This window comes from Giraffa tippelskirchi, chromosome 2 (assembly GCF_054371585.1).
Source record: "Giraffa tippelskirchi isolate mGirTip1 chromosome 2, T2T-mGirTip1v1.2.pri, whole genome shotgun sequence".
Lineage (NCBI taxonomy): Eukaryota > Metazoa > Chordata > Mammalia > Artiodactyla > Giraffidae > Giraffa > Giraffa tippelskirchi.
The window spans coordinates 15,994,841-16,011,453 of NC_137276.1; the positions used below are offsets into that span (position 1 = coordinate 15,994,841).

Genomic DNA, 16,613 nt, shown 5'->3' on the forward strand with positions numbered 1-16,613 from the left:
TCTTCTCATTTTTCCCTCTATTCACTTGTTGGACATAGAGGGCTTTCTTACAATTACCATTATACTATTTTACAATAAATAATCACTTAGATTTACCCTTTCCATTTCTCTATTCCCTCCAGTATCCAGGATTATTTTTCTTCTACTTCAATAGAATTTTCTTTATTTATTCAGTATTTTCTGTATTACAGGTCTGCTATCATCAAATTCAATTCTTGTTTTTCTGAAAAGTCTATTCCTTGCTTTTGTTTTTTAAGGGTTTTTCACTGGGTAATTTTGGACAGATGATTATCTTCCTTCAGCCATTTGAAGACACCATGTCTTCTAGATTCCATTTTTTCAGTTAAAAAAATATCAGTTGTCAGTCTTAGTGTTGCTCCTTTAAAGAGAATATGCCTTTTCCCCCTCTGGTGGCTTTTCTCATTCTATTTGGGTTTTCATCAGTTTTACAATGTTATTTCTAAGCGTATGTTTCTTTGTACTCACCCCTTCATGCTCACGGAATTTCCTTAATTTGTAGGTGGACATCTTTTGTCACTTTTGAAAATTCTCAGGCATTTGAGACTTCAAATAACGCTCTACATTATTTTCTCAGTCCTCTTCTGGACTTCAATTATATGCATGTTACAATATTTCTACATGTTCCTGATATTTCTTTCCCTCTTTTATTTTTCATTCTTTCTCTTTATTTCAATATGACTCATCTTCTGTTTCACTAACCTCCCCCTCAGCTATGTCTAACCTGCTGTTAAACATATCCAAAGAATTTGTAAATAATCAATTTTCCAATTCTATAATTTCTACTTGATTATTTCGTAATCAAGTTAGTTAGTGTAAGTTTCCAGTTGTCTGCCAATATTTTCCTACCTTTAATTCCTCAATCATAAAATCCTAATTATTGTAGTTTCTTTATGAAACCACCATTATCCTATTGGTATATTTCAAATGGCTGGGTTATTTTCATGGCTTTTCTTTTTCTAAGACTTATTATTTTTTGTTTTGCAACATATATTGTAAATGAACTAATGTGAGCCTCTGTATGATACTATTTTACTCAAGAGAGGATTTCCTTTTGCTCTGTCACCAATGTAGGCAATGCAGATCACCATAATCCAATCAAAGACCATGATGTTTCAAAGATAAGCTTATCCTCACTCGTAGGTTTAGAACCTCAGGGACCAGACTACATCATTAAGTGTGTAATAAGACCTCTCTTCCTTGGCACACCTAGAAATACAATTTGGTCCTGCATATTGATTGACAAAAGTTCTGCTCAGTTTCTCAGGAAGTTTTCAGGATTCACAATTGTCTCAAGAACAACAGTTGTACAAAATGCCAGTCATATCTCCTTTGTCATTTAACTCCTAAATCTTGACCAACATATCTTACTGTCTTTGTAGTCCTCTCATGCCTTAAAAAGAGATAATTTCTAATTTTTCTAAGTAGAAATTATAGTCCAGAATAATCAACTTCACCACTGAAAAATAATTTCTCCAAATACACATTTTCTAAAAGTTCAGCAAAATAGCCTATCTACTAAAATATAATACTGCATTTTATTTAAACTAAAAAAAAAAAATTTTAATTAGCAAAGATACTCAAAGGAAAAGTCTTCATTTTCTTTAATTCTGTCTTTCTTTTTTTTCAAGTAAAGTAAAAATTAGAATATATGTGTGAACGTGAAGGGGACAGAACAAATCACAATTGAGTGGAAAACTGTACTTCATTTAAACATATAGTTAATTTCATGTAAGTTTAAAAGAATGTTTAGTATCTTAGAACAAAAAACTGGTCACTTTCCAGATCTTAGAAAAGAAAATGAGTACAACAAAAAGAAGCTAAAAAAAGAGTGAACATATGCTTCACTTTGCTGTACACTTAAAACTAACACACCACTGTAAATCAATTATACTTCAACAAAAATTTTTAAAAAGAAATAATTGCTGATATTTTTCCAAATATAATAAAAACTTTAAATAAAAAATAGCATATTGGTCAATAAAACTCATATACATAGAAAAAATCAATAAATGAAAAATTAATATTTTAAACATAAAGAAAAAATTATGGCTGTGAATAAGCAATTCACTAAACAGAAAACACAAGTGCAAATGAACACATAAAAATATGCTTATTCACTATATCAATCAGGATATGCACATTAAAATATCAGTAGGATACCATTCACATCCATTGCACTGAAGAAGGAAAATATCCTCACAATTATCAAGTATTGGGGGGACTATGAAGAAACAAGAGCACTCATACCTGCTGGAGGAAGTAGGACGTTATCACGGTGACTCGAAAAGCAATTAGGCTTGCTAAATGTGTCCTAAAGTTGAGGACATGAATATCCTCAGATACAGCAATTTCACTTTTAGATATGCACCCTAGACAAAATCTTGCTTATGTAAAATGACTGGTTCAAGATGTACACTGTAGTATTATTTATAACAACAGTAAAATAAAATTTACCTAAATGTCACAGCTTTGTATTTCACAGGAAATTAGAAGATGAAACTGAAGAAATGCTTTTAAAATTTACAACTGACAATAAAATATGAGTGTAAAGAAGAACAAATCCCAGTACAGACCATGTCAAAGATACATTGGTAAGAAAACTGCTCTTCTGAACTGCACACAGTATCAGCACTTATGAGTGATTTATACAGAACAAGACTATCTACAGGACTGGAAAACTCAGTAAAGTCAATCGTTTACAGTGAAGATGGCTACATAGAAAATGCATTATGTAGTGCCTTTGCTACATAATAGAATATCATTAGTTGAAATAAAGATGGGAAAAAGTCAAGAATACCTCCTTGAAAATATTTAATAAACACCACTATTATAAAAATATAAAATAGAACAAGTGTCCAATTTTCCCATCATACTTCAGCCCAATCTACTCACCAAGTCTTTGGGTTAACTTCATACTTATAAAGGTCATCTACCAGTCCATATTTGTTGCCTGGTAATGCTTTGTAGCCTCCATGAACATAAATGGACTTTGTTATTTCATCATACACACTGGTATGGCCATATCCCCCTTGAACAATAGCTCCTTTAGTTTCCGGAACAAGCCAAGTGTTTGATGCTATAAGAGAAAGAAGATAAAATGTGAACTTAAATAGTATTTAAAAAAAATTAATGTACCACCAAACTACCAATGAGGTCATTCTAATACCACATTTTATGAGTAAAGTATATCTAATAATAATTTAATTTTTAAAAAAATTATTAAATATGTGCTAGTTACTATGTTGGGTGCTAAAGACCAAAGGTGAGTAAAACTGGTCTCTTTGTAGATTTTAATTAAACTTTGAAATATTGAAAACATTTTTGTATGTGCAAGAAAAAACTAAACCTTATTCTCACATATATTTCTGTATCTGTAAATAAACCTGAAAAAAGAAAGATTTAATAAAAGTTTATGAGAGGTTATTATGTTACAGGCTGAGTTAGTCACTGACATTACAATGACTAAAAAGATAAGACTCTTGTCTTAACAATTTTTAGCACTGTGCTAGTCTTTTATGTCTTGGTTATGAGTCTCACTATCCCATCTAAGAGTCCTTTGTGCTACTGATAAAAACCTAAAAATTAAATTTCCAAGACTCATTTGACAGCTGTGTTACCATCAGTTTCCAGTAATGAAAGTACTTGGGAGAGAACAGAAGGCAAATGGAAGAAAGACATTCTACTTTCTTTCTTCTCTAGCAGTAGGAACAGGTAGGTGATTACTGGGCAATGGCAGTGGTGGTTTTACAGCAACAGCAGCAGGCACAGCACCTGCTCAGTGGCAGAAGTGGCATCTACAGTCAGCAGCTCAATTACAAACATGGTCCTAAGTTCCAGCCTGGGTATGCAGCAGCTCCAGATTTCTGACTAATTCCCTCATTTTGTTGTCTCTAGTATATTGTTATTAACTCCCTATTTTAAGTCCCATTCTACTTGATACATCTAGAAGGGACTCTCATTTCTATAGCAAATTCACTGAAACAAGTTCTAATCATATGCAAGGCATATGGTTTTAAGAATGTGCAAATGAAAAAATACATATCTTTTGGTCTTAAAGGAATTTAGATTGTAAAGAGCAACCATACAGAAATCTGTTATTAGTCTTTAAATATCCAATCATATCACACTTGCATCTTCCCTCTAACTTTGTCACCTAAACTTTGGCATTCTAGAAGCTCATTGAAATACTCAAAGCAAGTAACAGAAAATAAAGATGATGCTTAAAAATTCTTCACATTGACACAATTTTAAGGTAGTAAAGAATATGATACTTCATCAGTCATAAAAGTAGTCATAAAGGAAGTATCAGAAAGGATTTGTTAAAGTCAATTATACTCAGAGAAAACTAAACATATTTAAAGAAATTTCAGAGTATTCTTGTAACTAATGAGCATTCCTTTGATATTCTTCAACCACTCATTAAAGCTATATATATATCTGTGTATATATATATATATATATATATATCTGTGTGTATATATATAGCCAAACTAAAAGTTTTCATGTTTTTACACATTCTCTTTTTAATAAAAAAAAGATAAAACTACTTCTTACTGAAAAACATTGTGGCAATAAAGAGGTATATAATGCAACAGTGAATGTTACCTTCTCCCCTAGCCCACTATCTAGAGGTATTTTTCACAAATTGTTACGTTCAGAATATTTTGAAACTACAGTTCTGAATACTGTATCACAATAGACAGGACAAATATATATGACTTACACATACATACATACCTATAAACATTTGTACCAAAAAATCATGCTATTTTACGCCTATATTTTCACTCAACAAAACATCTGGGGCATCTTTGCACATTCTACTTATTACTTTCACTTTCATTAGCTAAATTCTATTGTACTGATGATAACTTAAATAATCCTACATTATGACTCATTCGAGTTTCAGTGTGTTCTTAAAAACAATGATGCAATAAGCAACCTGGCAATCAGCTACAGCATCATTATCTACAGAGTATATATTATGTCTCAGGGAGTATCTCACTAGTTCATTTGATAATATGAAACCTTTGGAAGTTTACTATTGCTATTCTTTCTTTACAGCTAAGGAAATTTAGAGTTAAAAAAATTAACACACTAAATGTTTAAAAGTTGGTGTAGACTAATTTCTCCCTCTCCTTCCCACTAACAAACCCAGTAAACAGTCCCAAAGACAACCACAGGAGAAATATGAAAGGTGTAAGGAGGAACACTGACTCTTAGGGCCTCCAAGACTATAGGATGGATATCTTATCACCTCCGACTCAACAAAAGAAGGCTAGTCAGCCCAGCATTTCTCAATCCATAACCCAGCAATAAAAAGCAACTCAGGTAGGCTTATTCCTCCCGCAAATTGAAGAGGAACCCCCATGGATAACCCCAGATGACATTGGGAGCACCAGCAAGAGGGATTCACCAAACACTGTTTGCAGACAGGGGAGGAGTTCCACTTTCCCTAAAGGCCTGAGATTGGAAAAGGAGATCCCACCACAAGATCTTACTGCTAAACCTAAACAGAGTGACTAACCTACTAAAATAGAAGATTTAAGTAAGACTCAAAGACTCCCAATATAAAAGCCAAAATGTCCAAGATATTAAACAAATAAAAAAAAAAAATACTTGTCATGTTGGGAACCAGATCAGTCAAGCGACACTAACTCTGAGATGTTGAAACTATCTAACAAGAATTTTAAAGCAGCCATGATACAAGCAACTACAAGTTCTCCTGAAACAACAAGTCTCAGCCAAAAAATGGGGGAGGAGACGAAGGATAGAAAGAAGGGAGGGAGGGAAGGAGTGAGAAGGAAGGAAGAAAGGAAAATACAGTAACAAATATCAGTTAACTGGACAGACTCAGCAGTAGAGATGACAGAGGATAGAATCAGTAAACTGGAAGGACAGAGCAGTAAAATTTACTCAATCTGAACACCAGAGAAAATAAACTAAAAAAAAAAAAGTCTAAGAAACCTTTGGGACAATTAACAATTGGTCCAACATTTGTACCACTGGAATCCCACAAGAAGAGAAAAAAGAGAACGGAGCTGAAAGAGATATTTTTAAAAATGGTGGCTGAAAATCTCCAAATTGTGTATAAGACATAAACATACAGGCTTCCCTGGCAGTTGAGTAGTTAAGACTCAGCACTTCAATGTTTCCACTGCAGGTGGTGTGGGTTCAATTTCTGGTTGGGGAACTAAGATCACATATGCCATGAGGCACAGTCAAAAAATTTTTTTTAGTTAAAAAAAAAAAACTAAACTAAAAGACTTTGACATCTGTGGCCCTCTCCTTAAAGAATGGCTTAAGAAAATTCTTCAGACAAATGAAATGATAAAAGAATATTGGAACAACAGGAAAGAACAACAAATAAAGCAGATATGTGACTACACACAATAAACTCTCCTTCTCTTTGAGGCTTACAAACAATATCTGATGAAGGAAACAAAAACTATAACATCATCTGACACTCACGACAATGATATTTAGAAGTGGGGAAAGTGAGGGATGTAAATGAAAGCAAAGTTTCCACGTTTCATTTGATGTGGTAAGATGTTGATACTAGTAGACAGGCAAGTCACTTATGTATTTTTTAATACCCAGAGCCATCCCTAAGAAAACTATACAGAGAAATACACTCACAAACACTATAAATAAATCAAGACTGAATTCTAAAACTTGTTAACCCATGAGAAACAAGTGAAGAGAAACAGAGGCACAAGAAACAGGAAACAAACAAAAATAATAAAACAGCAGACTTAGGCACTAACATATCAAAGTTACCTTAAATTAAATGATCCATTTACGACATTCGTAAAATTGTAAGATTACATAAAGAACAGATCGGAGATTGTCAAGGGTTAGGATGGGATGGGAAAGGAATAAGGATATTAGGAAGATGTTGTTGTTGTTTAGTCACTCAGCTGTATCTCACTCTTTTGCGACCCCAAGGACTGTAGCCCGCCAGGCTCCTCTGTCCATGGGATTTTCCAGACAAGAATACTGCAGTGGGTTGCCATTTCCTCCTCCAGGGAATCTTCCTGACCCAGGGATCAAACCCACATTTCCTGGGCTGCAGGAGGTTTCTTTACCACTGAACCATAAGGGAAGTAGGTGTGGTCTAAAAAAGATAATGTGAAGGATGCTTGCATTGACAGACACTGCAGTGGTAGATACATGAGACAACACGGAATAAAACTGCCCAGAACTAAATACATACACACATCTACACATGCTACATACACACACATGCAAATGAGTTTTAATGAAACTGGAGAAATCTAAACAACACCAGTGGATTGTACCAATGTTAATATCCAGGTTGTGATTCTGTACTATATTTTTGCAAGATGTTTACCACCAAGGAAAACTACATCAAGGATATACAGGATCACTCTGTTACTTCTTACAAGTGTATGTGAATTTACAATTTTCTCAAATTAAAATTTTAATGGAAAAAAATATATCACCCTACTAGCAATGGAAAGTTCATCATGAAATACACTATTGCACTCAACTACTCATTAAATATTTTAAAAAACTAAAAGTGTAAGAGCTATAACACAGGTCTGACACCAAAGTAAGTTACTAAATACCCCTGGAGAATCTCTCAAGGTTTAGTCACCAGCAGTTCAAATAAGAAACGGTGATATGGTAGTTTCAGATGAAAAATTAAGAAAATAATTTTGTTCAGATATAGGTGATTAACTTGAAATTTAAAATTAATTATGATTACATTCTCATTTTATTCTTATTATTTTTGCATTTGGAAATGTGCACATAGTACAAGGATTCATTTTATCTCAATAAACATTTAAAGTAACAAAATATCAGTCATTTCAGAAAAAGTATTTTCCTATGATTGATATGTCCTTTGCATATGCATGAATTTTGTTTTTAATTCTGTAATATGCTCTATCACATTCCCAATTTATTAAAAATGAAACACTGATTGATTAAACAGAAGAGAGAGACAATAAATACAAAAATACATGAAACAACAGAATAATTTTGCAACAGTAAAAAGCAAAAATGACTTATATATACCAGGAGTTCTTTATCAGGCTATGAAGGAAATATTTAGATAGCATTTAACAACCTGCCATAAACAACTTTTAAAAAGCAGAAGAAAATATTAAAAATGATACCAGATAACAAGCAGCACAGAATTATCATTTTAAAGAAAAGAGAAACAAGGTGAGCCCTGTGATTGCTGAAACATACGCTGAGGGGAGATTTCTCACCACTGAGCAAGAAGGGGGATTTGATTGTAAACAGATTCTGGTGATCTTACCAGGTTGAGAAAACAAAGATCGGCATTTGAAAAGAACAGTCCTACAAGCTAGAGTTCATAGGAAATAATACCAGATATGTGGTTTCTACAGAGTGGATGCTCAAGAGGTTGGCGGGAATGTTCCAAGTTTTTGCTGCGTACTGATCAGCATGTGCATAACAGAAAACTACTTAAAGTCATGGAAAGAAGCACCAGAAACTAGTAGACTGAACAACTCCTGGATCTCACACAGGGCTGGGAACAATCTGAGCTCCCAGCAGCCGCAGAAGATAGACCTCATACTATAGGAGGCATTAGGTAGAGTCCTGAAAAGGAAATGTAATATTGGATGTAAAGGAATGAAATACTGCATTACACTAGCCATAAACTAAAAGTTACTTTGGATTCACTCTAACAGACCTCAGAAGCAATCTCCCAAAATATTTACACTTGAAGCTTAACCCTATGTTAGTACAAAGTCCAACATTCTTTAAAGGAATACAGCGAAGTCCCCAGCAGCCATAAGAGTAAAAACATACAATATTCAAAATGCATTAAAAAATTAACAAGCATAGAGGCCAGAGAAAATAAGATCCATAACAAGAAGAAAAACCAATCAACAGAGACACAGGAATAATAAAGAAGATAGAATTAAAAGAAGAGAATGCTTCAAAAGCTACTGTAAATCCACTCAAGTACGTTCAATAGTGTTAGAGAAAATATGAACATGAGATTTTAAAAAAGACTCAAAAAAAAATCCCTGGAAATGAAAAATACACTGAATAGAATTGACACGAGAGTAAACACTATGGGAAAAAAGAACAATTAATGTCAAATACGAAAATAGAAACGGTTCAAAATGAAGCACACAAACAAACAAAAACAATGAAAAACAATTAACAGAATATCAGGGACCTGTATAACAATATCAAGTAGCCTAATCTAATATGATAAGAGTTTCAGAAGTATGCCAGTGGCAGACAAAAATAATGACATCTTTACAGATCCATAAAACCAAGATGATCAGTGATATAAAACAGGACAAAATAAAGAAATAAACCCATGCCAAGGAATAGCATGAAGTGATAAAGATGAACAAGCAGAAGAGCAAAAAGTAAGAATGCCAGTTGACTCTCAACAGAAACCTAGCAAGGGGGAAGACAAGGAAGTTACACTTTTAAATTAATGAGAAGAGGGAAAAACCATTCACCCACCACTGTATACTAAAAAGTAGCTATCAAAGTAGAAATCTATCCCACAAAATATTTTCCAAAAGTGAAAGTGAGTAAAACCTTTTTTAGACAAAGGAAAAAAATGAAGAGAGGATATATCATTGAAGACTTGCTCTATAAAAAATAACCCAAAAAGTTCTTTAAGCTGAATAAAAATCACACTTGAAACTAGACAGAATCTGGATTTGTATAGATGAATGAGGAGTATAAGAAATGGTTGATATATAAGTAAATACTCAAGGTGTCATTTCTCATTTTCTCTCCTAGTAAATGATGATTAACTGTCCAAACTAAAAATTGTAACAATGTATTATGCTCTTCATAACATACGAGATATGATATAAGCAAAAAGGAAAAAGAGGGAAATGTAGGAATAGTATTCTGAGTTTCTGACATTATATTTGAAGTGGTAGAATATTACTAAAAAGTAGAATCTGATAAGCTAATATACATATTATAAACCCTAGAGTAACCTTTATAAAAATAAAATTTTAAAGTATAGTAAACAAATTTATAGTCCTACAGATTCAAGGAGCTGAGACAAACCACAACCAGGATAAATTGTGTGACATCCACACCACAATGCAACTGCTGAAAACTAAAGCACAGAAAACATCTCAGAAGCAGCTACAGAAAAATAAAAAAATACCTATAGGGGAACAACAGCTCAAATGACACAGACTTTATCCTAAGAAACTATGAAGGACAGAAGGAAGTAGCCTTGTTCAGTCACCAAGTCCTTTTTGACTCTGTGACCCCATGAACTGCAGCATGTCAGGTTTCCCGATCCTTCACTATCTCCTTGAGTTTGCTCCAACTCATGTCCACTGAGTCAGTGATGCCATCCATCTAATCCTCTGTCGCCCCCTTCTCCTCCTGCCCTCATTCTTTCCTAGCATAAGGGTCTTTTCCAGTATTGGAGCTTCAGTTCAGCATCAGTCCTTCCAAAGAATATTCTGGGTTGATTTCCTTTAGGATTGACTGGTTTGATTTCCTTGCTGTCCAAGGGGTTCCCAAGAGTCTTCTCCTGCATCACAATTCGAAAGCATCAGTTCTTCAGGGATCAGCCTTCTTTATGGGCCAACCCTCACATCCATACATGACTACAGGAAAAACCATAGCTTTAACTATATGGACCTCAGTCAGTGAAGTGATGTCTCTGCTTTTCAATATGCTACGTATGTTTGTCATAGCTTTTCTTCCAAGGAGCAAGCAGGTTTTAATTTCGTGGCTGAGTCACTGTCAGCAGTGATTTTGGAGACCAAGAAAATAAAATCTGTCACTGTTAACTTTTTCATCTATTTGCCATGAAGTGATGGGACCAGATGCCATGATCTTCATTTTTTGAATGTTGAGTTTTAAGCCAGCTTTTTCACTCTCCACTTTCAGCTTTATCAAGAAGCTCTTTAGTTCCTCTTCACTTCCTGCCATAAGGGTGGTATCATCTGCATATGTAGGTTATAGATATTTCTCCCAGCAATCCTGATTCCAGTTTGTGATTCATCCAGCCGGGCATTTTGCATGATGTTCTCTGCATATAAGTTAAAAAAGCAGTGTGACAATATCTCCTTTGATGTACTCCTTTCCCAATTTGGAATCAGTCCGTTGTTCCATGTCCAGTACTAACGGTTGTTTCTTGTCCTGCATACAGGTTTCTCAGGAGGCAGGTAAGGTCATTGGGTATTCCCAACTCTTTAATAATTTTCCACAGTTTGTTGTGATCCACACAATCAAAGGCTTCAGCGTAGTCAATGAAGCAAAAGTAGATGCTTTTTTGGAATTCTCTTGCTTTTTCTATGATCCAGCATATGTTGGATCATATGTCATTTCTATGATCAGCCTATGTTGGCAATTTGATCTCTAGTTCCTCTGCCTTTTCTAAATCCAGCTTGAACATCTGGAAGGTCTCGGTTCACGAACTGCTGAAGCCTAGCTTAAAGGATTTTGAACATTACCTTGCTGGCATGTGAAATGAGTACAACTGTGTGGTAGTTTGAATATTCTCTGGCATAGCCCTTTCTTGGGATGGGAATGAAAAATGACCTTTTCCAGTCCTGTGGCCACTGCTGAGTTTTCCAGATTTGCTAACATACTGAGTGCAGCACTTTAACAGCATCATATTTTAGGATTCGAAATAGAGCCTGTGTACTACAAGAGAGGCCACCACACTGAGAAGCCTACACACCACAACTAGAAAGTGGTCCCTGCTTTTCAAAACTAGAGAAAGCCTGAGTGCAGCAAGGAAGACCCAGTACAGCCAAAAGTAAATCAATAAATGAATAAATATATAAATTTTTAAGAAAATTAATTAACTAATTTTTTAAATATTAAAAATTAAAAATAACAAGTAAAGCAAAAACCAGTAGAAGTTAAAAATGAAACAGATACATCCACAGTCATAACTGGAAATTTCTACACTGTTCTTTCAAGAACTAAGGAAAGTACTAAACAGAGTACCAGTGAAGATACAGAAGACTTGAATCATTTTATCAACCATAATATAATTGGCATTTATAGAATACCCCAACCAACAACAGCAGAAGGTGTATCTTTTCAAATTCACATTTAACATTCACCAAGGTAGATCATATTCTGGATCAGAAAATAAGACTCAAGAAAAAAATTAACTGTAAAATATATAGTCTCTAACAATAATAGAATTAAACCAGAAATAATGGCAAGAAAGATACCAGAAAAATCTTCATATATATATGAATCAAACAAAATACCACTAAACAACCCAGGAGCAAAAGAAAAGAACCACACACACAAAAAAAGCAGAAAACATTTTGAACTAAATAGAAACAAAAAAGAAGAATCCTCTTTCAAAATGTATGTGATACAGCTAAAGCAGTACTTACAGCAGTCAGTCACAACAGTGGTTCCCTGAAGCATCAACTGTCATTACCTGGAAACGTTTTAAAAATGCAAATTCCCTGGCACCAATCTTGATATAATGAATAAGAAAATCAGAGTTTAGGGGATCTATTTTAACAACCCTCCAGGTGATTCCTAGGTATTAAGTTTGAGAACTACTGACTTGGAAGGAAATTCACAACACTACTTTTTTAAAAAGAAGAAGAAAGGTCTCAATCTCAATTCAATGATCTATTCTTTGACCTTAAGAAATCAGAAAAACAAGAGCAAATAAAACTCAAAGAAGAAAATATATGTAACAAATAAAGCATTAATCAATACGATAGAAAACAGGAACCAAAAGCTGGTTATTTGAAAAAGTCAATAAAATTGATTACCCTACTAATCTCTAGTCAGACAGATCAGAAAAATAAGACACAAATATTCATATCAGGCATAAGAGGAAATATCACTACAGATTTTACAAGTATTAAAAAGAATAATAAGGGAATATAATGAATAGCTTCATGTCACTAAGTTTAACATCTTAAATGACACAGACAAATTCCTTAAGAACCCAGACTACCAAATGTCATTCAAACAGAAATTGATAATTTGAATATCGCTAACATTTATTAAAGAAAACAAATGCCATAATCAAAGTCTTTCCTACAAAGAAAGTTTCTGGACCAATAGTTGCACTGGTAAACTCAACATTTAAGAAAGAAGTACAATATTGTAAAGTTAAAAAATAGAAAATAAACTAATTTAAAAAAAAAGAAAGAAGTAATACCATTTCTACACAAACTCTTACAGAAAATAGGACAAAACATTTCTCAAATCATTTTACCATTACCCAGATTATAAAAGCAGACAAAGATATTACAAGAAAAGAAAATGATAGTCCAAGATCTCTTGTGAGCATAAACATAAAAATCCTTAACAACATTTTTGCAAATCAATTATAGCAATGTATGAAAAGAATAATATATTGTGGCCAAGCAAAGTTTATCCAAAATGCAATAGTAGGTTAACATCTGAAAATCAATGTCATTCACCATAGTAAGAAATCAAAAAAAAGAAATAAAGAAAGAAACAACGATCTTCTCAATGATACAGAAAACTATTTGACAAAATTTAACATTATTCATGAAAAAGACTCAGCAAACCAGGAATAAAACTAAATTTCCTTTATAGCTTATGGGAACTTGAATAGAATTTGTATCCAACTGGTGTGTGAAAATTGTATAAATCTTAATTATGTTGAATTGGTTCACAGTGCTTTTCAGATCTATTATATCCTTCTACTTCTCTGTGTATTCATTCTACTAATTTGTGAGAGTTTGATATTGAAACTCCAACAAAAATCTTAATTTATCTACTTAAAAAAAGTGAATTTCCTCTACCTGATAAAGGCATCCAAAAAAAATACATTGCTAATATAGTAATAGTAATTAAAAGACTGGAGCTTTCTTTACTAAAATTTTTAAAAAGGCATAAATGTCTGCTAGCACCACCTTGACTCAGTATTGTACCAGAGAACCTAGCAGTACAAAGAAAATAATAAAACGTATATACAGTGAAAAGGAAGATGAATATTTATTACTCTGAGCGTATTACATGATCATCTGTGTACAAAACAAGAAAGAATCTACCTAAAAGCTACAAGAAAGTGGAGAAGACCACTGAAAGCTACAAGAAAGTAGACAAGTGAGGAAAGTGGAAAAAACCACTAGACGATTCAGGTATGACCTAAATCAAATCCCTTATGACTATACAGTGGAAATGAGAAATAGATTTAAGGGACTAGATCTGATAGAGTGCCTGATGAACTATGGATGGAGGTTCGTGACATTGTACAGGAGACAGGGATCAAGATCATCCCCAGGAAAAAGAAATGCAAAAAAGGAAAATGGCTCTCTGAGGAGGCCTTACAAATAGCTGTGAAAAGAAGGGAAGTGAAAAGCAAAGGAGAAAAGGAAAGATATACCCACTTGAATGCAGAGTTCCAAAGAATAGCAAGGAGAGATAAGAAAGCCTTCCTCAGTGATCAATGCAAATAAATAGAGGAAAACAATAGAATGGGAAAGACTAGAGATCTCTTCTAGAAAAATAGAGATACCAAGGGAACACTTCATGCAAAGATGGGCTCAATAAAGGACAGAAATGGTAGGGACTTAACAGAAGCAGAAGATATTAAGAAGAGGTGGCAAGAATAAACAGAAGAACTGGACAAAAAAGATCTTCATGACCCAGATAATCACAATGGAGTGATCACTCACCTAGAGCCAGACATCCTGGAATGTGAGGTCAAGTGGGCCTTAGGAAGCATCACTACGAACAAAGCTAGTGGAGGTGATGGAATTCCAGTTGAGCTATTTCAAATCCTGAAAGATGATGCTGTGAAAGTGCTGTACTCAATATGCCAGCAAATATGGAAAACTCAACCGTGGCCACGGGACTGGAAAACGTCAGTTTTCATTCCAATCCCAAAGAAAGGCAATGCCAAAGAATGCTGAAACTACCGCACAATTGCACTCATCTCACACACTAGTAAAGTAATGCTTAAAATTCTCCAAGCAAGGCTTCAGCAGTAAGTGAATCATGAACTTCCAGATGTTCAAGCTGGTTTTAGAAAAGGCAGAGGAACCAGAGATCAAATTGCCAACATCTGATGGATCATTGAAAAAGCACGAGTTCCAGAAAAAACATCTATTTCTGCTTTATTGACTACGCCAAAGCCTTTGACTGCATGGATCACAATAAACTATGGAAAATTCTGAAAGAGATGGGACTACCAGACCATCTGACCTGCCTCTTGAGAAACCTGTATGCAGGTCAGGAAGCAACAGCTAGAACTGGTCATAGAACAACAGACTGGTTCCAAATAGGAAAAGGAGTACATTAAGGCTGTATATTGTCACCCTGCTTATTTAACTTAACATGCAGAGTACATCATGAGAAACGCTGGGCTGGAGGAAGCACAAGCTGGAATCAAGATTGCCGGCAGAAATATCAATAACCTCAGATATGTAGATGACACCACCCTTATGAAGAAGAACTAAAGAACTTCTCGATGAAAGTGAAAGAGGAGAGTGAAGAAGTTGGCTTAAAGCTCAACATTCAGAAAACTAAGATCATGGCATCCGGTCCCATCACTTCATGGCAGATAGATAGGGAAACAGTGGAAACAGTGGCTGACTTTATTTTTCTGGGCTCCAAAATCACTGCAGATGGTGATTGAAACCATGACATTAAAAGACACTTACTCCCTGGAAGGAAACTTATGACCAACCTAGACAGCATATTAAAAAGCCGAGACATTACTTTGTCAACAAAAGTCTGTCTAGTCAAGGCTATGGTTTTTCCAGTGGTCATGTATGGATGTGAGAGTTGGACTATAAAGAAAGCTGAGCACCAAAGAATTGATGTTTTTGAACTGTGGTGTTGGAGAAGACTCTTGAGAGTCCCTTAGACTGCAAGGGGATCCAACCAGTCCATCCTAAAGGAGATCAGTCCTGGGTTTTCATTGGTAGGACTGATGTTGAAGCTGAAACTCCAATACCTTGGCCACCTGATGCGAAGAGCCGACTCATTGGAAAAGACCCTGATGCTGGGAAAGATTGAGCGGAGAAGGAGAAGGGGATGACAGAGGATGAGATGGTTGGATGGCATCACTGACTCAAAGGACATGGGTTTGGGTAGACTCCAGGAGTTGGTGATGGACAGGGAGGCCTGGCGTGCTTCGGTCCATGGGGTCGCAAAGAGTCAGACATGACTGAGCGACTGAACTGAACTGACCTAAATAACCCATAAGTGAAAGAACAAATTACTATGGAATTTTAAACACACTTTGAGCTAAATAATAATTAAGCAGTACATACCAAATCATGTAGGATATAACTATAGCCTTGTTTACATTGTTTATGCTACAGCTTTAAAAGTATATATTTTTAAGAATTCAATGAAGAAAACCTGAAAAATAATGAATTAAGCAACAATATAAAATGGAAAAAAAGCATAACAAATCAAAATATATTAAAAGGAAATCATAATAACAATAGGAATTAAACTGATAAATGAATATATTAAAAGTCAATAACTCCAAAAATTAGTACTCTCAAAAATATTGAGATTTATAATCTTGTGGAGAATCCGATCAAGACAAAAGTAAGAAGGCCAAGGCAGCCAATATTAGGCATATAAAAGTGGATATGGCTATAACATAGGGCTTT

General features: G+C 34.5%; 1 protein-coding gene across 7 annotated transcripts in view; it reads right to left on the reverse strand.

Annotated features, from left to right (window-relative positions):
* The window catches only part of ATRNL1 (attractin like 1), a 738,261-nt gene that overhangs the window by 633,563 nt on the left and 88,085 nt on the right, over positions 1 to 16,613 (reverse strand). For all 7 annotated transcript variants that reach the window (XM_081573518.1, XM_081573521.1, XM_081573515.1 and 4 more), the window contains exon 9: positions 2,914 to 3,097. In XM_081573518.1, the coding sequence (XP_081429644.1) occupies positions 2,914 to 3,097 (184 nt within the window). The remainder of the gene's footprint in view (positions 1 to 2,913; positions 3,098 to 16,613) is intronic.